The sequence below is a fragment of the Haliotis cracherodii genome, unplaced genomic scaffold (assembly GCF_022045235.1).
Source record: "Haliotis cracherodii isolate W230 unplaced genomic scaffold, xgHalCrac1.p SCAF_10, whole genome shotgun sequence".
In the NCBI taxonomy this organism is placed as follows: domain Eukaryota; kingdom Metazoa; phylum Mollusca; class Gastropoda; order Lepetellida; family Haliotidae; genus Haliotis; species Haliotis cracherodii.
In genome coordinates this window covers 47,872,062-47,899,794 of record NW_027266265.1, presented here as the reverse complement: position 1 = coordinate 47,899,794, position 27,733 = coordinate 47,872,062, and the positions used below count along the sequence as shown (strand labels likewise).

The 27,733-nt window shown below is 38.6% G+C and overlaps 1 protein-coding gene across 1 annotated transcript; it reads left to right on the top strand.

The window, feature by feature from the left end:
* LOC139451701 (homeobox protein caupolican-like) lies at nucleotides 1-26,445 on the top strand. Its single transcript, XM_071233023.1, has 6 exons — nucleotides 1-326; nucleotides 1,667-1,909; nucleotides 3,676-3,782; nucleotides 7,996-8,306; nucleotides 12,607-13,218; nucleotides 26,282-26,445. The coding sequence occupies exons 1-6, from the start codon at nucleotides 267-269 to the stop codon at nucleotides 26,317-26,319; spliced, it is 1,371 nt and encodes a 456-aa protein (XP_071089124.1). The 5' UTR covers nucleotides 1-266; the 3' UTR covers nucleotides 26,320-26,445.
* The last annotated feature ends 1,288 nt before the right edge of the window (nucleotides 26,446-27,733 follow it).

Below are 27,733 nucleotides of genomic sequence, written 5' to 3'. Positions count from 1 at the left end.
GGTAAATACACGGTGGAGAGCTGAGCAATGATTCAATATTAATGAGGAAGGGGATAAGAAATATGAAAAGTGTGGCATGATAGGCGAGCAAAACGGTTCATGTGTCTCGTTGTCGACACAAGGTGTCTCGAGTGACCCAGGCCTTTGATTGAACAGTAGTACAGGCGAGCCGACGTAGCTCAACGCTCCATCTCTCAGTGGATATATAGAATACGCTCTCTACACACGTATCAAGTTGACGGAAATTTGGAGCCAACAATTCGCCAATGATGGCTTATGCCCATTTACCTTTTCCTGCCACGACCACAAATCTACCTACAACGCAGGTAAGACATTGACATAGTTTCTCGTATAGTTCACCTTTGTCTATATCATCCTTGTCTGCCAGTCTTCTCTCTGACACCGTCGAGATGTCGCGCTTGTGTCAACATAGTGACGTCATGTTGTTCGTGACGATTTTAGTTTGTCACGTACGCTCTGCTTTGTTTTACATGCCTTTGTTTTAGTCTGTTCTTGTAGATTTCAGAACCTTAGTGATATCAACAACTTTGTGATAAACCACTATATGTGTCATCATCTCAATTAAATGAGCGCTTGAAATGCAAGTTCCAAACTTTTGTCACTTATGAGTGTTCTGTCCGTTTTGCCACTAACGGGTCCACCCGTCTGAATTATACCCTCATTTCCTTTCAATAGGGAAATTAAAAGTTTGAACTGTTTTAACATTTATTAATTTCTAAATTATTCAAATATGTTTCATGCCTTTATTTAGCAATGTCTGAATAAATATTAAAGACATCATTCATTGAAACATTTGTCACAGACGATATGTGCATTACATGTTAAAACCTTTCCGGCTGTGATGCAGTTTCATAAAATCATAAATGCATGATAATATTAACATTTGATTTATGGGTTTATGTTCCCTTATAAAATATCTAATCTAAAATACATTTTTATCATATCAATAAAAACCTTTGGATATAAATATCTATGTCAATATGTATGTTATTTGTGTTTGTTAAGTGAGAATTTAGGCATCCTTTTCACCAGTTTTAGAACGTACAAATACACGAAAGCTTATTCTATCCCAGTCTAATTCAAACCATACACTAGCCTCGAAGTTACAAGAAAACCACATGATTTAAATCAGCGATTGTAAGCATGCACTTCTGATAACAGCAGACCAAGTAGAAGGGAATGTCAGTGTTAAAGTGCACTATTGGCTCAATCTGTTTTGTGTATTCAAATGCTGTACCAGGATTTAGCATGATCGTATTTACAGTGACGGTATTCAGATAGCATAACAGTAGCCAAATTATGCAGACGCATTCAGCATGAAGCCGTTATAATCTCTTCCGACATGTCTGTATAACGTTAAAGAGTTCAGTTTATGGTGATACATACGTATCTACCGGCACATTATTGCAGTAGGTTATGTTTGACAGAATCACAACATTAAAAGAGAATACCCGTCTCTTCCCGAAATAACCCAGAACGCCGCATTTGCCCTTCCATTGAACAAGCGAGTCTCAGAGTGTTAAAAGTTTATCATATATTTACCATGTGTTCATTGAACCTATCTTGTGGATCAGTGTGCTCGTGTCAAGGAAATTAACATTTGTAAAACTTTTTTTCTATTCTAACCGCATTCATTTCTCTTCAGATGAGTCCCCCAAGTTCTGCCCCGACCCCCCGGGCTTGCTGTGAGAACGGTCGGCCAGTTATGACTGACCCCCACACGGGCCAGACTATCTGTTCTTGTCAGTACGGGTCAGCTCTTCTCAATTCCTACCAGCGACTCCCGGGACTGGCGTCCAACCTACTGGGCGCTACCCCCTACAGCGGAACCGGTACCCAGGGTTATGTAGGACTTGGATCGGAGGGGTCTGCCTTCTATAGTCCACTTGTAAGTTCAATCTTATTTTCCACCCCAGCGCTTTCATTGAGGTGCGTTAAGCCAAATGTTTATGACCATGCATCGCCATATACGTTTTTACGATGTGGAATATCCCATCGAATGGAGCCTTGCCCATTGCGATCGCTCCAGGCTCCTGACGCGAGTTGACTCTGAAACTTCACTTGACCAACCACCCTAGGTGAACCTTACTGCGATGTTCGCGCCGCTTGTTGTCTCTTGGCCATTAGTTTAGGATCTTCAACATGCTATGAGGCTGGCGTGACAACTTTACTGTCACTTATGAGCATATCGCGCGGTAGTTATCGTGTCAGGGAGGTCAAAATTTGTATGATGAAGTCAGTAGATTTGTGAGTCGCCATCAAAACATTCAGTTCTCAGTGTGAAATGTAAATAGATATTGAAGCTTACTAAGAGGTCGCTGGCATGCCTATCTTTTATCAGGAACATCCAGTTCCCATGCCAAGTAGCTCCCACCATTAGCTAGACTTCCCCTCAAAGAGCCCCACCGCACGCCGGGCCTACAGGCACAGGCTTGACAACCTACCTCACGGGACGTCCAATATGGCTGACAAGGAAAAGTAGCAGACGACATCTCAATAACGCGCGAAAAGGCACACGGGCAGATCGGTTTTCCCCACTATCGCGAGAATCCGTCATTTTTCAACCCTTCCCAGAACGGCACATACTTGTTGGTTAGTTTGACACGTACGAGTCCACCGAGCAAATTGTTGTTTGAAAAAGTTGAATTTTTTGCATACATTTCACAAATTTCACACTCCCCTGTCAAGACCTTTCTAAGCGTATTTAAAGCAAATTAAATTTATTTACACCCTCACAATTATCCCAGCCAGGAATGATTTTTGGAATTCAAAGCTCACGCCTGCCGTGCAGGTTCTTTTTCGACAAACGTTTTACCACTTCCTATCAAAGATGTTGACATTTGACCAGTGTGTTCTCTCAGTTGGACAATGAAATGATTGGTTGCTTGTGTGGAAGCAATGTGCACTTGAACACGCGTGTGCTCTACATATCTGTATGGTATATGACAAAGCGTGATGTTTGAAATTTCATTTATCAATGAACGTGTGCATAATTTCAGTGTGGCATGTGAAAAAGTTTCTATCTTTTGAGGCCTTTTGAATAAATATTAAACGTTCATAGCATTAATTTTAAAACATAAAGAGAGTCCCTGTTTAATTAAGTTAAAACCATACAATATTAATATTCGACAAAAAATATTTATTTGAATTTTGATAAAAGATTATCTTTCATTAAATAAACAATTTCTTTGGTTAATAGGTGTAATTTTGAATTAATTTATATAACATATGGCAAAGCTGATTTTATCTTATTATTAATAAGGGTAATTATCATACTGAAATGCAAAATCGATACAAATGTGAAACAAGCATTGAAACGACTTACTATTATTTTCCTCTATAGCTGACATAAGTTGATTTTGTAGCATCGACAATCTGACATGGACTTAACGTCATTATGATTGGCGAGTTATGTATGTCTTGTCGCATGTCTGTCTTCATTAATATGTGCATGTAGATACATATTTATAGGTTATCTACAATAACATAAATGATATTTAATGTATATTATAGTTAAGATATTATTTTTTAAAATCTGATGCTGCCACTGCTTCCATATATTATTATCATTATCATTATTATTATTATGATTAGTATTATAACTTTCAACCACCTGTTCAACCTAACGATGATCATCATCCTTGTTACCCCCAGGGTGCTCCAGGAGCCAACATGAGGGACGGGGCTGAGGCGTGGCGCTCCCTCACCCAACCCGCCTTCACATACGAACCGTCAGTGGGGTTCTACCCCTACGGAGCCGGGTAAGACAATATTTTTGTGTTTTTAATCATTTTTGTTTCATCCCCACGTCATCATCTTGTGCACTAACTCTTTTTCAAACAGCTTTTATTCCATTTCAAAAGTACACAGAGAATATATTATGGAAATTGTGTATAAACGTTTGTCCCAGATCACCCACCAAGTATTTAATTCCGTTTTCATCATTATCCGAATTAATTATTGTTTTATCGTATGTTATACAGTGCTGATAGAATTATCAACACTTTTGAATAAAACATAAATCTTGAGAGTTAATGAAGACGATTGTAGAAAATTTAAGCCTACAGTGTTTCAGTGTCCCTACGCCGGGGGCGTTTATGTATTTACGACGGGAGTTTGTTCCAAGACATTTATGACTACAAAACTGAAAATAAAATTTAATCAAGCGTGCAAAGTCATACAAGCGTGACATGGGGTGAATATCTATCTTGGATGATTGCCTCCTATCGGCGTAACTCTGTGGTTTATGTCCATTTCACGGTTTTGTGTCCCTTCTTACTATTAACCTGTCGCCAACCTCAGATTTTGTTATGTAGTTCAGTTTGAACTTGTTTATATCACACAGCTGAGGAGAGAGACCATTGTTAAAGCGGGTGCTCTTGTCAATTACATGTAATCTATAACTGTAATCTGATCTTGTCACAGTGGGCTCCAAATGTCAACTAATGTTATGAGGATGTTTATTCTGAAATTTATATTATTTGTTCTTCTGGTGTATGGTTTTATTCATTTCGGAAGGGACTTACAGAAACAGGCTTACCTACGAGCTACTGAATTACCGTATTGTTAAAAATAATAACATATTAAAGGAAGAAAATCTAAAATAAATATTTTACTTTCAATAGTCAGTCAATAGATATAGAACGTATATCAAGAGAACTTTATGATCTTCTCTTTCGATGTACCATGTTTTATAGAAAGTAAACATAAATTGAAATAATCTTACTGTATCTTAATAATGGAGAAAATACTGAAGAACAGAAAATTAATTTGTTAATGCGTCGTGAGCCTTTTTGTTGAAGTCCAGTCTCACCAACCCGCATCTCAAACACCCCCCTCCCTACCATCCCACGGGTTCCTCATCTGTAAACCTGTTTAACTTGATAAACATATGTCACAGCGTGTCGATATTAACAAAGTCATATCGTACACAGAAACCTACATCAACGCATATTGAATACATATTTCTGACTCACGTGAATTCGGATAATACAACTCAAGTCAAGCTGAGAGATAACTGTATAAAGTTAACATAATGTACATAATCGATGAAAACACAGCCAATGCTTGTAAGTATGATAGGACGTGTAGATTTCAAACGCGTGTTCCATAGAAGCTTGTACATTTCATGTTTCAGACCCTAGGCCACGAGAAACACGTGAACTGAGCTTCACACTGATTGTGTTGATAACAGATGCATAAAAGGATCATATGTTAATACCTGATACAACGCAGATATAATGCAAATATACCACAGCTGGCTAAATATCAACATGTATGTCATAAATTAATTATTAACACCCACAAGGTGAAATGGTTAAATTCTATAGGCTTTTTCTTCATTCATTGTTTGTGCCCATGAATATGCTCGTGGTCCTATTCATATGCTATGTGGATACGTTCCAGCATGTATATATCGGCTGATACAAATTTCAGAACAATTGTCGATCGATATTTTTTAGTCGCTATACCCGTATCGGTGTTTACCAATTATTTGTTTGTTGGAATTAATTAAGCTTAATTAATTTAGGCAGCGACAGAAATCGGCACTAGTTCCATAGCCAAACTGTCCAATAGTTATGGTATCAAAAAGACTAGTAGAAATTTGCCACTTATAAGGGTTTTGCAATATGTTATCTTTATAAGGACTAGTGGACTTAAACTGTTTCTCTTGCTGTTTAGCTACAAGTATTTGACTCACAGTAACCTGTGCCTTATATATGCATATGCGTTTGTAAGGAGCTCTGACATACAGAAAACAATGGAGTTACCTCAAGTCTGAAATTTGCAGTGATGTTAACATTTCGCATACAGTTCTGGTTTGTACATACCGAAACATCCATCAACATACCACCCAGACCTTTTGATTTCATTTATATTCATATAGTTCTAATCCTGTAGCCAGACGTAAAGATAACCCGCAGCCATCATATCCTTATCTAGAGTATGCGTGTGGGTCGTTGTATCACACATGTTGAACTATGCGCCTATGGTATATGTAAGTAACGGCATTGTCCCCACCGATGTCTGCTTCGAAGCTGACAGACATTAGTTTGTTGATGATGTTATAGATATCCCGTATAAGCCTACGATAGTCATCTTCTGAAAAACGACAGTTCACGATCTGATGACACTGATATGATCGTTGACAGCAATAGACATGTACATCAGGGATAAACACCCCTGCCCCGAGATGCAACGATTGTAAATTCACCCGACCATTTCATTGTTAGGGCATAAAAAGTAGCGATGTTATCGCGATGTCAGTATACCATGATTGCAACAGACATATGTAGATTTCTCGTGCATTTCTTGATGTTTTTATGTCCACCAGGATACAGTCTCGTAAAGATTACAGCATTACTGCAATTATGAGGAGCTGATGCCTTTCAAACCTTGCCTTTGTAAATCACAGGGTGATAATAGCCCTTTGTGCCCTTTCATCGTGGTGTGATGCCTTACATACAGACTATAAGCTGCTACTTGACTTTTCTCCTCTCATGCATAGCAAGGCATTACAACTGTGATACATTTCAAATAAACTGATGTCTATTTCATAGCGAGATATGCCATTTATCGGGAGGAACATATGGGTGGGTGTCATTATAAGAGGAACGGATGCGGACTGCCATCATATGTTTGTGTTTAGTGTTTATGGGTCAGTGACCCCCCTTCCCCTAACTTGCCTACCCTCGTATCCTCCTAAATCGTCTGGCCTATACAGAGATGAAAATTGTTTCCATAAGTGCCCCGGTTGAGAGCGAAAGAATGAAACGAATTCAAATCATTATATACAGATTAAAATAAAAATACAACAAAGAGGGTTTAGTAGTAGTAGTAGTAGTAGTAGTAGTAGTAGTTATGTACATCATTCTCTTAACGTTTAAACAGAGTATGCAAATATAATTATTAACATAAAAAAACACCTAAAAAACATCAACGTCATCATCACGATTATCATCACCACTGAACTGGATCCTCAGTTCCAAAGCATCGGACTGATGCATCCCCTCAAACACCATCCCTAATCATATCCCGCGGAAAGTTTTACAGCCGCCCTACCCATCTCTCTCCCCTCCCCACGCCCCACCTGTCTCCTCCTCTCCCCAGCGGCCGATTGTCTAGATACTCCACCAGGAAGCTCCCCGTAATGAATGTCTTACTACCAAGCGGCTCTTATTTCACTGGTGAAATAAACAACGAAATCTACACTGTCAAAATATAGGTGGACTTCCTGCGAGAGTGAAATGTATCCCACATGTCGTATTTAACTGTTACAGCCGAGCGAGACGCGACTAGAACGAGACACATTACCGCTCAATTATGCTTAATTGTCTCCCGTATCACTGGGAGAGTTACATTAGCGGCGAGGGGTAATTTCTAACTCAAATTGGGAGTAAATCGCCTCAACGCAACACCCGGGTCATTTCTGTGATAACGACATTACGCGCTGATGAGCTTTGCGTTGTGGTGTCTTCCGCGATATTATGACATGGATGTCATCGTTAATTTCTCCATCCTGCATCTTCGCAATATACGACCAGTCGTGATGCTGTTTGTATTATTGGATCTTCACAAGCTAATGTATATATAAACGCCCTCTGCCCCTCTAAACGTCCTTACCCTCCCAATTTAATGACTTTTACTCGAGTCTCGTTCTTCAGCCGTTTTTTCTTGGCTGTCTATCGTAATGATAAAATTTAGGAGTTATGAAGACAAAGCGTAACCAGTGCATAGCAACTAAATGCTATGTGAACATGATAAGAATTATCTCCCTCGAACCTTTAATGATGAATTGACAATGCATTGGACGAATGTAATAAATCTTAAACGAATCATTAAGAATTCTTACATTGGTGTAGTGATTCCCTTTGAACATTTTGATGTTTTCAAAAAATACTCATATCTCATTAACTTGATGTATGGGGTTCAAGTCCATACTTATGTAATACTTATGAATATTATTATTTGTAGATATGGCGGTCTCGATCTCAACGCCAGGCGGAAGAACGCTACAAGAGAGAGCACCAACACTCTCAAGGCCTGGTTGCAGGAACATATCAAGAACCCCTACCCCACAAAGGGAGAGAAGATCATGTTGGCCATCATCACAAAGATGACCTTGACCCAAGTGTCCACGTGGTTTGCCAACGCCAGAAGGAGGCTAAAGAAGGAAAATAAAATGACGTGGTCTCCCCGGAACCGCGGGGACGACGACGATAACTCCGGCGACGAGCGAGATGACGACGATGAGAAAGCTGATGAGGGAAAACTTTGCGATAAAGGTGAGGACCGTGAGGCTGGAGACACACGATTATAATCCCACATCTGTTTGTCATGCTACTTTCTCTTATCTTTCCCTTTCTTCTTTCGTGTCTTTTGTCCTTCTCGCATATCCTCTCTGCTTTCTTTGTTCTCTCTCGACTCTGATTCTTCTTTTCTCTTTTCCATATGGTTTTCTTCTTTAATTTGATCTTTCTCGTTCCCACTCTGTCCCAATGTCATTATCTATTTTCTTTCTCCTCCGAATCCACTATCCCCTTCTCTCCCCATACCGTTCTTTATGTTCTTTCTCCTTCTCTAAATCCGCTTTCCCCTTCTCTCCCCATATCGTTCTTTATGTTCTTTCCCCTTCTCTAAATCATCTATCCCCTTCTCACTCAGAGCGTTCTTTATGTTCTTTCTCCTTTTCTGAATATTCTGTCCCCGTCTTTCCCCATATCGCTCTTTATGTTCTTTCTCCTCTGAACCTTCAATTCTCCTTCTCTCTCCATATCATCCTTTATTTTCTTCCTCTTCTTGGTATCTTATATTCCCTTCTCCCTTTCTTCTCCTTTACCATTCCGTAAACCTTTATTTCCAAATGCTCTCCCTTTCTCTTCCTTGACTTCTCCCCAATGAATAACGGCAGACTCTCACTAGAAAGACAAAGTTCGCATATATCCCACCGGATTATTATCATGGATTTCCTCCCAGTACCCCTTTCTTCACCTCACCCCCACCCTTGATGTGGTCCCCACCCTATCTCGGGCAATAGATCCTAGGTAGATCTTAACTCCTTTCCACGTTGTCTTAGAGTATCACAGCTGGTATTCTATATTAATGCATAACAGAGAATGTCAATATCAGGTGTCAATCAGTGTCTACAATCTTCTATTAGCAATAGTCTTTATCAATCGCTGACCAATACGCAAATACAATTTTTCCATTACAGCAAATATAGGCTCTATAGATCGATGAATTATTCAGAATATTAAGTATAGATTGTCCGCGAATTTTCCGAATCATATTTCCCATTAACTGGTAACCAGGATCCAACTTTTAGAAACTTAGTACTATTATATCTAGTGTCAAATTATGCAAATTTCTTTAAAAATAAATTTGCATTGATCTTAACAGGCTTTTCGTGTTCCACGTGAAATTTCAAAGCTGAGTATTCATTTGATATGTGCAAGAACAACCAAGTGTAGATATCTTTCTTTTCATAAAGTACTTAAATTGGTCGAACAGAATCGTTCCAATCTCGCTGTGGCACGATAACCTAATAAAAAAACTGAATTTCAAAACATGCCCCATATTAACGCGCATTAAATCATTTGCATAAAACCACTTAGACAAAGCAAATAAGACCACAGCCCAGAGTACCCGCGGCAGTTGGAAAGCGGCCGAACTTAATACAGAAGTAGACGATTGAATACTGGGAGGGTGGGGGAGTGAGGGGGAACAGAAGTCAGGGTGGGGTTACGCATGAAGAGGGTGAAGGGGCGGATTCAAGCCTTATAGCCAAAAGTAGAGGGATCTAAATAATGTGGGTCAACGAATTGAAATCATACGAATCACAAAATTTTATTCTAATTCTTTTATCCTGTATAAACAATTGTGCCACTTTCATTAGAATGACACCGTTCTCCCGCATTGTTATAAAATGAAAGAAGGGCCATTTTAGGTCGGCTCAACACTCGCGGGATGACTTTCTTGGAAATCTGAAATTAACCCTTGAACACTGCACCTCGTGTAATAGACCAAGGTTCATTAAGGGGCCCGAATCCCTATCATAGGCCTTTGATAAAGGCCCCTTTTATCTGCTATGCGCACAAAGATTATCATTACAGTAATCAAGGACTTGAATGAACGGGAGACTGAAAGTTTTGGAATACAATTAACCCAACCTAAACAAACGTCTCCCGCAAGCGGCGCGTGTAAAATGCGCGCGCTCGTCACGCGCTGCTGACGTCGTAATGATTGACATCTTGCAGTGAAATTGACATCGTCACGGCTGTCGCTCGCTGAGGGAACCCTGCTGTGGATTTGTTGCCTGGTATTGACGGGGTTTGCTAGAAAGTTTCTATTGGGGGATTTGGTACATGGTTTCTATGTTAGGTTGAAATCTGGGAAATGTTAATAATTCGCAACATAAGTTATAGCAAATATAAAAATCGAACTACACCGATTTTGTTGAACAAGCAATGTTTTTTCGCACTCTGTCGTGAATTGATTTGTAGAGATTTAATACAAATCTTATAAGAGCATTTTATCTAAATAGGCGAAATTATTTTTTTCAAACCCACAAAAATGTGAAACGCATCAGGTACTAAGGTACATTCATTTATAAAGAAAATAAGGCTTTTGTCTGAAAAGCAACAGTATGCATTTGTTCAATCGCATTCACCAGGAACCAAATGCCTATGCTTATAAATACGCCCTATTATCAATTTGTATTTGTTGTAAGTAACCGGAAAGTGCCCGAAAGATAAAATCCGACAGCCAAAGTGAGTTATGTTTGTAGAGATACAAGATAATTTCAATCTCAAATAACAGTCGAGTGTGAAATATCAAATTTTTCAAATGCCTCCTAATGCCCACCCTCGTGTTTCCGACTGAGCATATCTGTAATGTTTACATGCCAGCTTTAATGTAGGATAGGGTTAAATATGGATGCTAATTATCCCCGAGGTATGATATCGTCTTACAGATGGTTCGTTCGGATTGGGACTCGGATGGAATTGGGGAAGCATATGAGAATGAAAATGCTTTGTACATGCTTTTGCAGTTATCTCTGAATGTTGGCATTTTTGATAACATTTACCTTTCCTCCTTAAACAGAAATATGATTGACGTTATGCATATTTCAGTATTTAAAAGCACGTGTGATACAAATCTCACAGATATAGTAGTAGGTGAAAATGACATGCGATGGAGACAAGGTGATGGTAGCAATGGCAGGGAAAATAAAACAAATCTGTTCCCCACTTAGTCTGTCATACAGACCCTGAAACGAATATATCCAATACAGCCCATGCAAGTCTATAATGTTTGGCAAGTCTAGATTCTTGCAGTATCTGAAAATGAAGAAAGTTTCTGGGCTCTTTTTTTATTATATTTTATAACTTTAATTTAACACCTTTTTTTCTGTAAAAACTGATAAAGAAGTTAGTCTATTCCTTACTGTTACCATGCCAATAGCTTTTCTTGTCTCAAACTTCCCCCCATCTTCTCACCCACACAACAATACGAAATTGGGGCAACCGTATTTTTTGTGATAAATACCCCACAACTGGTCTATGAAAGATTGCTAAAACTTTCCACGATAAAACACATTAGCATCTGGGCCTCCATTGAGTCTTGACCTCTTCGTTTGGGGTACTGATACTGGGCGCGAGGCTGATAACACTGTTAAAGTTCCATCCAGCTAACGCTAAGATAGTTAACAGCGTAAGGTCGGTTGACGCGTATTAATCTAAAAAAGCGACTACAGATAAAGCTCCTGTATTAATGATGTGAAAACGTTGAAAGGTTTGACGGGAGCTTATTAACTGATACGGCATGTTGCTTTTTAGGATCGGAAAGAAACGTCTTGATTTCATATATTTACAGAAGGGTAGAACGTTTGTTATGGTCGATGGTTTCAGTAATGGAGCAATCACGAGAATCTTTCGGAATCAACAGGTTCGAGTGATGTCTCCGACCTAAACCATGTCATGGTTAATATATTCGCCATAATTTTGCATAATGACCTATTTTTAAAATACACGTTCAGAATGACCATTGTATTACTTGCTCAGAATCGACTGCAACAACAACGTGACGTCATCATGATTGTGTATAAATATACAGACTGAACATTTAAATATTGTCCATACATGTATACTGTCAGGTTACCGAGTGAATGAACGTGTAAGTTGGTGAGTTTGATTTTACACCGCTTTCAGCAATATTCCAGAAATATCACGGCGGTCGACACTAGAAATGGGCTTCACACACTGTATCCATGTGGGGAATCGAACCCGGGTCTTCGAAATGACGAGCGAACGCTTTAATCACTAGGCTACCCGACCGCTCTTGGGTCTACCAAGAAGGGGTTTTACATATTGTACATATATTGACAATCGAACCAAGGCCTTCCGTGTGACCAACGAACACTTTGACGCAAGGCTGCCCCACTGCCCCTATGTCTGAGAGGACATTATTTGATCCTGTTTCGAAATGTCCAAATATCGTTTAACGTTAATGTATTGTTTGAGTATTTGTTCAAGAACGTGTGACTCACAATACCGTATTTTAAAGATGTGATTTTTGTCATTCCAGATGGTGAAACCAAAGAGGAGGAAATAGATGTTGAAGCGGATTTATCTCATGACCTGAGTCGTGAAAAACCAGTCTCAGACTCGAACCACAAATCCAAGTGTTCTGGTCTCTTTCCCGATGATGATTGTGTTTCACCTGTTCCGAGTGTGGGAGAGGATTCACGAAGTCGGTTATCTCCCCCTCAATCACGTGACTCAGACTCTTATACAAGTGACGGTCTCAACCAATCAGACTGCGAGCACGATTCACAGCAGAAACCAAAAATTTGGTCCGTGACAGACTTTTTGCACACTACGTCATCAAAAGCTGTGCCTACGTCACTAAAAACGTGTGAGAAAAGTGACTCTGTGAATAGTTCAAGGACATTGAATCTTTCAAATGGACATGACTTGCATACGGGTCCCTCATCGCTAAGTCCCCTCTTTACATCATACCCTACCCCCGTGGGGTACTCCAACCCCTCATCTTACCCCTTCTCCATCACTAGTCAAGGTTTGGGCAAGACATCGGCGCGGCCGTCCTTTGGGAGATTCAACCCTTACCCAACAGCTCGCCCGACCCCCGCAGACTCGGTTTTCTCTACCCCACGGGACTTTAGCATAGTGCGGGAGGGTGAGTGAAACAGACGTGACTTCACTGTGCCAATACATGTATATACAGTCTCCTTATTTGTGTTTTATTCTGTTTCAATAAATTGTTGAAATCCGTAAGCTAGTGAGTGTCTTTATTTGTAGAAATTACACTTTGATTTCCTGACACAGTTTTAGCACATTTCTTAGACGCTAGAAACACGCGTTAGATGCAATGTAGCCACAACCTGAGATGTTCATTTCACGTGAAATTTACATGGACAACATTCTGTGAATATTTATGTGATAACAAAATGTCACATTCTTTATGTAGTCACATATTTCCTCACACAACTAGAACAGATTCATGACAGCCGTCAACAGCTATAGTCAAATAATGACACGTTGGCATGAAAACAACTTTCAGGTGACATTTACATCTATGATCAATTTCTGCCAATCACCCCAAGGATTGATATTCTACTAACTGTAACGTGTCACGCATAAGAGTGGCATATGTGAGTAATGTGGGTCAATTTTCACATTTTTGAAGTTTGGATTTATGTCAAAATTTACACTTGAAGCGATAATTAACAAAGACAGTATGACGTCAAACCAAAGGGAACATGGGAACTAATTGTACTGCAGCAAAATGTTTTTCGTCCCATTTCAGCGTTCGTAGATTATATATATTTCAGAATATACTGTTAATTATATATATACGCATAGATTGATGCTAATCAAACACCAATACATAGCCTCTCTAGGGGTAGAAACTAACATACAGTAAACTACGGTTATAACGAACTCAAAGGGACTACTAATTTTAGTTCGTTATAACCGTAATTCGTTATAAGCATATGTACAGCATAATAACAGCATATAGTCGGGACTAAAAAGCTGGTTCGTTATATCCGTTAGTTCGTTATAAGCGTGTTCGTTATAACCGTAGTTTACTGTATATGTATTTAGTACTCTAGTCCTTATGATAATAGCATACAGGAAAACCCTTAAAAATGGCAAATATCTACTTGTCCTTATTTTATTGTACCTAAACTTTTGAACACTTTTGCTCTCTATTTTGAAGTGATCGATTTCAAGTGCAGAACAAGACAAAGGATCGAGCCAAGAAGTTTATCTGACCAAACGGATATACTTTACGATTTCAAATTCAATTTATGAACTTAAATAGCTTTTTGCGATAGTTCAACGATATGTTTTTTTCAAATATTACATCTTACTCCCGAAAGACGTGTGAAGTTTAAGTTTAAATCTTACGAAAGGTGACACTAATGCTCGAATCATTGGCTCATTTAAATAGTCTATCAACGTTATGTAACACGCTTGGGATGTCTCAATACCAAGCCCACATTCTCGGAAGATTAATAAAAAAAATCCAGGTCATAAAAAGTAACTACGTAGGGGTCTACCTTTTACAAAATAGTATCTGTGTGGCGTTCGTTCCACGTGACAAACACGTGTCTTTGTCCCTGCCTGTTGCATGACGTCAGTGCTGGTATACGAAGTACATAAAGTGTCAGACACTTTATACAATTTAGTACACGATCTATGAAGATTTCTAGTAACGCCTGTCTACTATGTACGTAAATGCCACATTGATTTTATACACCATGGAAGTAATACCATTGACATTATAGTGGTAATGAGGGTCTCAATTCAAGCCGGACACGAACGCACTTCGATTTGGATAAAATAAGGTCATATTTACAACGGCGAATATACTATTATTGATATATCATATACTAAAATACTATATCATATATCTACATACGAGGAATATACGAATTGTCTTTATAAAATAGATAAATATATTTGTTCGTTAATATTATTTTCGACGTGACCCTTCCAGAGGTTTGATTCCCTATTTCCGTATACAGTGGAAAATGCAGAAACAGACCTTGTCCTGTCAAGAATGAGTTTGCTCGAACGGTAGTACGGTCGTTGCTGTTTCTTTCACACCATAGCCAGTGTCTTATATGTAGGCTAACATCTAGAATCTGACGTGCAGATATTTTACAGAAAAAACCCCCATTAGCTTATGATAAACAATGAAATTAAAAGGAGCCCAGAGACTCAAGACTTGCCAACTAGCATAGACTTCAATGAGCTGTATTAGACTTGCATTTAGTCTCTGTAATAAAGGTATATTATTTATACGTTTGGATTGCATATGTATGTAGTTATATAGATATATATACAAAATAAAAATATGTAATCCATATTATATATATATTTGGATTGCATATATATATAATCCAAATGGAGTCCAGAACAATCCTTAATTTCAGTGCTAGATCTGAGGTAATTTTGACAGACCAAATTATTCTCGACTTGAATTGGACTCTTTTTTTAATGTACTCTCCCGGGTCTGGATTAGATATATTTGTTTCGGTGTCTGTATGACAGACTATCTAATGTTTCGACACCCAGATTTCTTACAGGGACCAAAGTGCCATTTGTTACAGAATTGGCTTTCTAGTTTCTAAGATCACTTGTCGAATGTTCTTTCCTTTATCAACGAATGGTGTATACCACTGTATATTCAAAGTAACTGTTGCAAGAAATGAAGGATGGATCAAACTTTGAAAATTGGATTAACCAATAAATATCAGTAAATTCGATACTTAGATAGATTTACTGCATTGTGGTTACTGAGAACACATGTATAAACCTAAAAGACTGAATGAATCCTTCACATACACATGCAGTCTCAACCGCGACCTGAAGCCTCTCTCCCCCAATATCACACACTCACACTCACCTAATAACAAACACCCTCACACACACACACACACACACACACACACACACACACACACACACACACACACACTAAAGAATATAGGTGCAAAAAACAATAAACACCATGTCAATATCAGTTGAGCTACTTAAAATGTGTTGATTTCTCCTGCACGAGCAAATCATGCGTTTCTCTTCATAAACATACTCATTCTTCTTCCACGTTTCGCGCAAAATTACCCCGAATGCAAAATGCCTTTTTCCCAATGGTGTTCTATTGGTTGCTGATACAGGTATATATCACTCTTTATTTGACGACCAAGGTTAGTGTACCAAACCAAGGTACGTGTACCCTGTGTATACGATATGGGTATGAATTGTCTCTTTATCAACTCAGCACTGCCTAAATCTGCTGCCTCAGACTAGACCCATGTTGGTAAGAGAAGAATTGTCCGTTTTGATATTGATAACAAACAACAAGATATTGTTTCTTAAGCAGATAATTCGATCAAAGCCACATTATTCTAACGATCAACAAAATGATTAATTGAAACTCATTACTTTACCACACTCTTGGGACCATTTTGTTTTTGGAATCTTTTACCAGGTCTAAGACCTGATTTCCTTCAGGTTACCATAGGAATTGACTCCGGAAGTCTGGTTTATGAACCAGAGACTCTGGGGATCTGAACCAAAATGCTAAAATATCATTGAACCCCAGACATACTGGCGGTCCAACCAACAGCAGCCTCTGGACAATTCCCACGTGACCTTTGTTGATTCAGTTGCCAGTCGATAACACCTCGGTTCACTAATCTGTTTATACGACCGACTGTTGTTCAGACGTATTGATATGTTTACACTTTATACTTGAGAGGTGCACGTATATACGTGATACATGGAGAATGAGCGCCGATCTAACGCCGATTTGAACAGTATTTCAGTTTTATCTGGGCATGTTTTTCGGTTTGTCATCACCGTACCCCTGCTCCTGGGTTTCACCAATGTGGTAAACATCTAAGACCTTTATCACTTCGGGTTTTCCTCCCACATTAAACTGACACGCCGTGACGTAAGTGGAATACTTTTCAAAGCGGTGTAAAGCCAAACTCACTCACTGTGCGATTCTATGTAGAAACCTTACGAAAGTAACGGAGTTGAGCTTTGCGCTGTATTGACAGTTTTCAAATATTTTACATGTATATGTGAGATTTCCCTCACGTTAACAGGTACACGAGTAATGTTGGAAAGTGTGAGCTCTTTGCTCCTTACATTCGGGGGTCTGAATCTACAACAAGGCGGTCAGACAATGTCGCCAATCTTTTATCACCCATCAATCTACTAATACGGGAAAATTCAAAATTAACACGGAAATCGACACGAGTACCTTAAACGTAAATATAGAAGTTGTTTCCAAGGTTTTCATTTATCAAATAAACAGATAAAGACAAAAATATTCTGTTTATTTCTAAATTGTGAAATATGTATGAGAGGGAGAGAGAAAAGAGAGAGAGAGAGAATAAGAGAGAGAGAGAGAGAGAGAGAGAGAGGGGGGGGGGGGGTACATAAACATATTCCTGTTAAATTTATCAAGAATAATAAACTTCTTATTGTGATTCCAATATCTTTCTCATGCAGAAGCGAGACTATATTTATCTATAATATTATATATTATTTATAATAGCAAGAGGTATATAAGATTAATAAACTTGAACACTATGATGATAAGTGGTAACGGAAAGCAGTCCTACTTATGTCAGATCATTCTTGGAACCTGGTGTCACCGTTGTGATATTACAATTACTCGTGAGAGGAGTAAATATCTGAATCGTCGCGTCTATTATGTCTAATCTATAACCCATTTCCTACGAAAGGTGTTTCTATATATCCGAAAGGACAACTAGGAGCCCATTATTCGTTCATCCAGAAGTAGGTTAACCAGGGCGATTTCACTAGGAACAGTGCCGTCTGGATTAACGGGATCCGTGTCTGGCATTTTTATTTTTATTATAATTTTTATTTTAAGTAAAAGATTCGTAAATAAAACTAAATCGGATACTTTAAATCATTTTGGAATGCATAGTGATTGATATAACAATCCCTCCGTGACCTGAGAAAAAATACTGATAATCATATCATGAACATACCAGACTTGTTTCCACATCAGGACATCAGCACATACAGTTAATAAGCATAATTGTATATTTCTAACTAATGTTCTTGTTCTTAACTAGTGTTTCTAGTGTTGATTATAAAGAGTGGATGCACTCTTTATAATCAACACTAGAAACACTAGTTAGGAAAATGAACACCTGTATCATATTGTTTATGGTTTTAAGTGAGTGAGTGTGGTTTTACGCCGCTTTTAGCAATATTCCAGCAATATCACGGCGGGGGACACCAGAAATGGGCTTCAGACATTGTACCCATGTGGGGGAAACAAACCCTTGTCTTCGGCGTGACGAGCGAACACTTTAACCACTAGGCTTCCCCCGCTCCTTATAGTTTAAAGGGACAGTGGGATAGCCCGGGTTCGATTCCCCACATGGGTTATAATGTGTTAAGCCAATGTCTGTGACGCCCCCCCCCCCCCCCCCCCCCCCCCCCCGGTGTGCCATTGCTGGACTATTCCTAAAAGCAGCGTAAAACCATACTCACTCACTCACTTATAGTTTAAAACAGGCATGACAATTTTTTAATGCCAACTTTTCCACGGAATTAAAGGTGAATGAATGCCCCATCTCACATAGGGGCGTAAACATTGGGCAGATATTGATTGGCGGACGATGCAGCGTGTTAACAAACTGAATTACAATTTTCATATTAGCTTTATTACATATAATATGCCATGCCCAAGCTTGAGACGGCACAGCTATGAGTTACTTTTGTAAAACCGACAAGATTGTATAAACAGCTTGCTGATGTGAAAAGAAAAAAACTACTTTATACATTTCTATACAAAAGTTTCGTTAAAGGCGCTCAAGTTCTATAGACGGTAAATCGATGTCTTTCAGTCCAGTGCCTGAACGATGTAGTGTGTTGAAAAGAGACCTGTTGTCTGGAATATCCCTGTTGTTACCCCATTAAATCATTTGTTTAAGCGTTGCAACTGAGATGGAAAACAGCGCATTGTTTGCAACACAAAGACTGATTTTATTGTCAAGAAGAGCGCTTCGCCGTCAATCCTAATTGTTGAAGGTGAAATATGAATAAATTTCCTACGAAACACATGCTTCGCGTCTATTATCCCATTTCCAATCAAAATACATCGATTTCTCATTCGAAAACGTTTATTGCAATTTGATGTGGAGTTGTCATCAATTTTCAATTTGGCGACGATGAAATTTCTTAGGGTAATGCAAATGTTAACCCTTCCCTATAATACGTGACGAATGTAACTTCACGTATAACAAATGTCCTTGCACTTCAGTGAAAAATAGATTTCCATCACATGAAATGGACACAATTTGCAACATCTTGAGCTTGTTTGTTTCATCATTATGTATGACAAGTTCATGTCGATAACAGCTTGGTAGAAATCCATATGGTGTATATTTCACAACGAAACATTCAGCTACTGTTGGGATCTTGCGATTTCTTAAAGCGATTGAAAAGGCTATCACATGACGCAGTGGCAATTTCATTTGTCACTTCTAATTGAAAATTTTAAAGTGCATATACCATGAAATATAGTTATAGATTTTTCCTACAGCCAGTTTCATGAACAATACGTTAGCCAAGAAGAAAAGTGTGAAAATGTAATTTTAAAATTATTATCAAAGTAACCTTGGCTGCCCGACGTAAGGCTAAAAAGTTATATCCAAAAAATATCAATATCAATCAAAATGATTTTATGCTTGACATAGTTCGTCCAAATATCGTCTAACAATTCAAAATACTTTTCCATAAAAATAAAATACACACTTTAAGCAGATCTTTTATAATTGATTTAAAATAGATTATATTTGTTTTAGATTAGTTATGTATACTTTCCGAAGAAAATAACAGTTGTGACAGGGTTGTATTAGTACATGCATATTTATTTCAAAATATGTTATTGCTAAAATTAAAGTTCATAACAATGGATACAGTTTACTTTCATCTTATGTGAATCCATTACATTACTAAATGCAAGGTCGTAGTGTATGCTTTAGTAATTTATATATTCAATTGGCTATTGAAATTCAAAGTTAAAAAATACGATTTTGTGACCCAAACCATTTCCCATTTTCAGGTCCTGTCTGTGACGTCACTCTGTTGTTTAAATCATGATTTTTTTAAACTAATTGACAGTTGGTGGGTTCATGCCTACGTAATCCTGAACCCACATTTCAATTAACGTACACGTGGAACTGAGGGACCTATTCTTTATTTTTTTGATATTCTAGTTTAAGGATTTCAAATTACGCTGGAAAACATGTGTCGCCAGCCAGGCTTGAACCCGCATCGTGGAGCTGAACAAGAGTAATAGTCGACATTAGGTATGGCGACACATGCCAGAACGGCGTAAAATAAATTTAAAAATATACTTTTGTTATATTAAGGTCCCTATATGATTCATATAACATTAAACAAAACGAATGATATTAAAGATAGATACAATATTCTTTTATAAGAGTGGTCAGTTACGTTCAGTGATAAGATAACAATGACAAAATCTAAAATTCTTAAATATAAGCGTCTGATTGTACCTAAAAATACCATTTGTTTATTTATTGTTTTTTATGAATTTTGTCATTTGCACATAGTTTTTTAATTGTGATATCTGGGTGTTATCCTTTTTAAAGATTATTATAGAAATGACACAAATCTCAAATTATCGTCTTATTAAACGAACGATAAACCACCAATACAGCCAATCACACCATACTCATTACTGATCTACAAACATAATTATTTCTTTTGTCTGATTTTATTTAATCATCTTTACATAAAACTGCGAAAAAGCTATCTTGTTATGCACACATGATCTTCAAAGGCTAATCAGCAAACTAAAAAATGAACAAATCGAAAAGAACTGCTTTTATGAATTTCGTTCAGGATCACTGCGTAAGACCGGAAGTTCTACGGCCGCCATCATTAATTAACCGACGGAGGCTAGAGTTTGATCTAATCATATTCGTCTCTTATATGTGAGCATGACCCGGATATGAAATTAGGAATGCATTCCCTTTTCTTGTACAATATTCTCTGAAAACATGAAAGTCTCTTTCTGACACTATACGATTGAACAGGGCGACCCAACAAAGGTTCAATAAAACCCAGTGTTACTGGGCGTGTATCGTACACAGATGCTTGGGGGCTGATGTTTTCAAAACATCTGATCCCGTCGCAGCATGGCGCTCTGGCCATCCAAAATGATCGCATCGGGGATATTGTACAGAGCTGCACTCATTTAATCGTTGCGACAATTCTACCATAGCAGTAACAAAGCTAGGCCGAGAGATCAAAGTCAATAAGTCTCCTTTCGTTCATGTTTTTCAATAATCTTCCTTTTCTACAATTCCCTCTCACAATGCTTCTCCTGGATTAGCCCAATATGTTACAAAGTCACATTGGCGAGTCAGGGCGGAGAGCCCCAACAAATGGTACGGGGCGTTTGATGTCCTTGTTGTAAGAACAAAATCTCCAAAGTCGACTGGGGACTTTACACGCATTTTTAACAATTAAGCTAAGAATTTGGATTGGTCGACGCTCTGTGATTCCATACGGCGTACTAGGCACCCCGATCGTGGGACCCCCCTATAGCAGGTGGTGAGAGGGAAATTGGGTACATTGCCCCAAAGCTCTTTGTAGCGCTGCGTAAGAATGGGTAAAATAAGAATAGAGAGCTGTATTAGTTTATTAATTTGGAAGCTCACATGACGTGAAAGGATGCTACTCTGGAGTGAATATTTGGGACTTTTATTTCTGGAGTTAGTTTGAGTCTATAGATAACACGGGTATGTATACACTCTTTGCCTGCAGCGCAACACTGAAAACAAACACGTCGCTGATATTAAAATGCTTTTAATGCAGTTGATGTGAAGTGACTGTGTGTAACGTTATGGGTTGGTGTGGCGGTTTGCCAGTTGGTTGTTTAAGTGTCACACTACGTGTGTGCAGATTTCATCTCCGTTATGAAATATCAAATCAAAGGAATTCCGGCACATTGGGTAAAACATATTAATAAACGATAAATTTAAACTTTACAGTAGTGTTTAATAAGGGAACAGAAAATATAGTAATGGTATTTAAAAAGGTTTACGGGGACTATATACCGTGTTTTCAATTTTAATTTTTGTAATATATTCATGAAATTTACACAATAGTATCCGTATTTCAGCAGTACTGTGGTTGTCATATTGTTAAAGGCAACATATGTTATATGTTTTAACTATTTATCTAAACAGCCTGGCGCAAGAGTGTATATATGCACCCATGTTTGAAAGTGGCTAGAATGAAACAAACAATTATGGTGATGTAGTTGATACCGGTTTCATAGTTGTGTTGGACCTAAAGTTCGCAGTGTTCCGCAGTGTTGTCAGCCAAGTACCATTTTGATAACGTTCGTATTTTTTGGTTGAATAAGTTTTCAAATGTATACTTTCTTTTGCTCGCAGTTTATGTAAATAATTCCTGTATTTTATTTCTGCGCGCAAATGTCTTCGTGACACGAGACATCAACCTAACAACCAGGGCTACGTGTACCGGACAACGTTATTATCTAAATACATGTATACCGTTTGTATTTCATTATGTTCCGGGTTCTTAAAAAAAGAAGATTAAACACCAGTCTTCAGTTATATGCATTCAAAATCCCGGATGCAAATTCACGCCGTCTCCAAAGACAAACAAAAACACAACAAGGACAAATTAGTTGCGTTTTCAGTAAATAGGCATAATAGAAATGCTAGGCTTAATCGACATTGTATGTAAATTGAAGGTAGATATGGAAATATTCAAATAATTTGGTTTGATAAATGCTTGTCTACTTTAATTCAAAATGGGATAACACGACAATGTACAAGGATTTGGTATACATTTGAGAATCTCACACCATTATCGTATAAACATTAAACATAAACAGTGTAAGTTTAACGTACAGCAGTAATTTTTTCAGATGCATCGATGTTATCATCTACGCGATTTATACATTTTTTGTTTGTTGTTTAACGCCGCACTCAGCAATATTCCAGCCATATGACGGCGGTCTGTGTAAATAATCGAGTCTGGACCAGACAATCCAGTGATTGATATCATGAGCATCTATCCACACAATTGGGATACAATGACATGCATCAACCAAGTCAGCGAGCCTGACCACCCGATCCCGTTAGTCGCCTCTTACGACAAGCATAGTCGTCTTCACCGGTCGATTTACACATTGATTAGACATGCTTTACGAAACATGTGTAAGTTGATCAATTAAACATCATTAACTTTCACTTTCAGTATGTTTGAATATTTGTGTTTGGTCCACCAAGCAAATATTAGTTTCGGTATCCATGAATACGTTCTGAAAAAGACCCCGATTTGAGAGACTTGATTTTATACTGAAGAGTGTGTCCACTATTACGTTATATTAGTACTTATTTTACATCATATGCTAGTACTCATTTTACAAAATGTCCGTACTCATTTTACATAAGATGTTAGTACTCATTTTGGAGTACGCCGCTTTTAGCAATAGTCCATCACATCGGGGACATCGGAAAATGGGCTTCACACATTGTACCCATGTGGGGAATCGAACCCGGGACTTCGGCGTGACGAGCCGACCCTCTAACTACTCGGGGACCCCACCGCCCCTGCATTAGAGGGAGTAGAAAAAACAAGAGTCAGTAACAGAGACGGCATTTGTAGTATTGATAGGGTTGTGAACGTTGTAATGATAGGAGGTGTTGCATGTATGTGTCGGCGGTCTGTATGTAATCAAGTCTGGACAATTTGGGATAGGATTACGTGCATCAAGCATGAACACCCGATCCCGTTATTCGCCTTTTACGACATGCATGGGTTGTTCTGGGGAGTTATAAAATATTAGTAGTGACAGTAACAAAAGTAGTTGTAGTAGTAGTTTGTTTTATTTTGTTCTTGGTGTTTTCTAACTGTCCTTTCTCTTAAATGCGAGGGGCAGTGGGATAGTCTAGTGGTTAAAGTGTTAGCTCGCCACGCCGAAGAGTTCGATTCCCCACATGGGTAAATTGTGTGAAGCCCATTTCTGGTGTCCCCCGCCGCGATTTTGCTGAGATATTGCTAAAAGAGGCGTCTACTCACTCACCCTTGTGTGCAACCAATGCATATAATGGTATCTGTTAGATTTACTGTTAGATTCACGTGATAGGGCTTCGATTAACAGTAAAACCCGGGATATATACATGAATAACACTTAAACATTTTGATGTACAAGAACATGTACTCGACGCTTCCGATATGCAATCGTACGTGACACTATCTATGAATAAATGTGTACGTGACGGATATACCTGTAGCAGTCTGGTAGCTGTATTACAGTACAAGACAACCACATGTCAGTTCCGTCATTCGACAGGATCCTCCGATCATGGCCAACCTCTTGACCTATGGCCTGACACGTGTCAAGAGGTCATAATATGACTTCAAGAATATGTTAATATACACAAATCTGAATAAAAACAGCATAACGTATTTGTCAGCGGTAACAGTAACTGACGGGTAACATTTGAAATGAAAGGAAGATACAGTTCTAATCTTTGACTAGATGTAAGCTGAAAATAAGACACGTGCTGTTCCTGCCAACAACAATGGAGTATTTGTTACATCGGGGCATGATTGATTATACGTATCAACACGAGGCAAGGGACAGGAGACGTGACATGTGTGACACTCACGAGATACTCCGAATGTGACATCGTAAATGCCTCGAAAAAGAGTCCACAGATTAATGGGAAATTTTCAAAAAGCTAATTACGCTTATATATGCGTATGTTTTAGCACCTAGTAACACGGGTAGGAAAAAAACATATTAGCAGTATGGTTAATATCTTTCAATTCCAACATAAGTCAAGTGTGACAGGATGATAGCTTAAATGGATGAATTGTTTCGCATTGGTTACAATCAGTATTCAGTAGAGACAAGAGTTATCTCCCCTTCAGAGCTCTTCGCAGGTGCGGTCCATTAATAAAATCGGGGCTGGACATGTACTTCCGCAATTCTTGTTCCCACACTTGACTTTCACTCCGGCGTTAGACTGACCTGGGTCAAGCGATGCCCTGACAGAACATGATGACTTGATTGACCATTCCACTTTGACACCTGACACGAATGTCCTAACGCGGTCGTTCGGTAACATCAACAGCAATGCACATCTTCTGACAAGTTGTTTAGTTTCGCAATATGGTGGCTATGTCCGCTGAGCTATTGTCGCAACATTGCCAACACGTGTCTTCTGATTGCACAGTTACTTTAGTACCTTCTTGTTTGTTCTATATTATTACAGCTGTGTTGTGATTATATTTTTTCTGTAATCTAAAACAATTCGTCTAGAATGTTTAGGACACTACACATTTTTATCCAATGTAAATGCAGGTACAGATACATCAAATATATCATGATATATCCTGCGGCATCACTTCGCAAGGATTTCTGTATGACAGGAACGCGTTTTGCAAGTATTTCTGTATGCTAAAAATATTGCATTTGTCATATGTAGCAGATCTCTCTCTCTCTCTTCTCTCATCCCTCCCTCTCTCTCCCCCTCCTCTTGCTCTCTTTTCTCCCATCCCTCTTCCCTTCTCTCTCGCTCTCTACTCTCTCTCCACCCTCTCCCCTCCTTTCTTGCTCTCTTCTCTCTTATACTCTGTCTGCTCCCTCTCCCCATCATCTCTCGCTCTTCTCTCTCCTCTCTCCCTCTCCACATCCTCTCTCGCTCTCATCTCTCTTCCCTCTATCCTCACTCTCTTCGTCTCCCCTTTTTCTCGCTCTCTTCTCTCTCATCCCTCTCTTGCTCTCTTCTCTCTCTCTTCCCTCTCTCCACCCCCTCCCTCTTGCTCTCTTCTCTCTCTCCCCTCCCCCGTTTTCTTGCTCTCTTCTCTGTCTCTCTCCCCTTCCCACTTTTCTTGCTCTCTTCTCTCTGTCTATCTCCCTCCCACTTTTTCTTGCTCTCTTCTGTCTCTCTCCCTTCCCCTCCCTCTCCCTTTCTTTTGCTCTCTTCTCTGTCTCACTCTCCCCAGCCCCTTTTTTCTTGCTCTTCTCTCTTTCTCTCTCTTACCCTCCCCCTTTTTCTTGCTCTCTTCTCTTCTGTTTCGCTCACCCCCCTCCCCCTCTCTCTCTTTTTGATATGATGTGCATTTTTGACAGTTAAATTTGTTTTAATCTTTTCCAGATTCCGATGTGTCCGATGCTTTGAACCTGTCTCTTTGACAACACCTTACAGATAATATCAAGATGAATTAATGTATTTTAGAATTATAAATTTTATATTAGAAATTATTTCCTTTGAAATAATTCTCGATATTTTATTATCTTTATGTTATCGACATGAGAAAAATAGTGTATTGTTTTATAAACCAAAAATATTTAATTCTTAATGAGTTAACACATAAATATGTGAGTAGAAAAAAGTAAACGTGATCTTGTGAATAAAACAATTTATGTATAGTAACTGTTGTTTGTTGTTTTCATTGTTATTAATTATATTCCATTACGAAACATTAAGATATCTCGGTCTTGTTCCTTGATATGGTATGAGGGACAGTACACCCGTTTATTTGGAAGATGAATTTATCTGATTATAAATATTGACAAGATTGAACGATAAAGAATTATCTAATTTTGGTTCGTATTCTGGCCTCAGCTGTACCATGTGGAATGCAGTTCTGACAACAAAACTTGAAAAAGCGGTGCACGTTCTTCTGACAGGCTTATAGAGTGACCGTGGATGAGTGAGTGAGTTGGGTTGAACAACGGTTTGAACAGCATTTCCTGTATATTATGGCGTGTCTGCTCAAAGTGGAAAGCCCAAAGGAATGCGTATCAACGTCGTTTCCAATGGCACTACCTACCATCACTGGTATGGTACTTGCAGACCATAGGTCATCATTGGAGCGGAGTAGTGGAACACGGTAGCTAAGGGACGCAACCACTGGGCTACCCTGACAACAATCATCTCCGGTGATTCACGGTTGTTTCATATGTTTCATGTGTTTGAGACAGATGCCACCAGAAACGTTCACCTTTTCGCGAACACCTGATGTCATCACTATTCGATAATGATTCATAATAGTTAAATGGACAAGCATATATTCTTATTATTGTGGTAAGGGTTTATTATATTTTTATTTTGTTATGATTATTTTTTTCAAATATTTCTTTTGGGTACCGACAATCTAGGTCACATCTGACCCAATCCTATTCATCATTATCTCTACTTCCCATGTGAGACAACGTCATTAATGCTAGTGGATTCTAAAAAAACTCAAACTTTTTGCTTGACTCTTTAGTATCTCAGAAAAGAACTAAATTCAATCCATGTCGTCAAGATAATATGCAACGTAGTTGACCAAGTCGTCGAGCCTGTCCATCCGATTTAAATTAGTCACCTCTTACGACAAGCAATAGTGTCTTCGGGACATGCGGGGTTTATCAATGAGTTCACAAACGTTTCAATACATCTTCATCCTTCTAAACATACGAGTGAGTGAGTGAGATGGTTTTAACGATATTCCACTTGTATTACGGCGCGTCAGCTTAATGTGGGAGGAACGCCTGCAAAAATGCAAGTGTCAGATGTTTACAACTTCTGTTTGTTGTTTGACGCCGCACTCAGCAATATTCC

Coding starts and splice junctions, on each gene's coding strand:
- LOC139451701 (XM_071233023.1), top strand. CDS start 267: ATGATGGCTTATGCCCATTTACCTTTTCCTGCCACGACCACAAATCTA. Junction 1,910..3,675: donor CTGCCTTCTATAGTCCACTT/GTAAGTTCAATC, acceptor TGTTACCCCCAG/GGTGCTCCAGGAGCCAACAT. Junction 8,307..12,606: donor GGGAAAACTTTGCGATAAAG/GTGAGGACCGTG, acceptor TTGTCATTCCAG/ATGGTGAAACCAAAGAGGAG.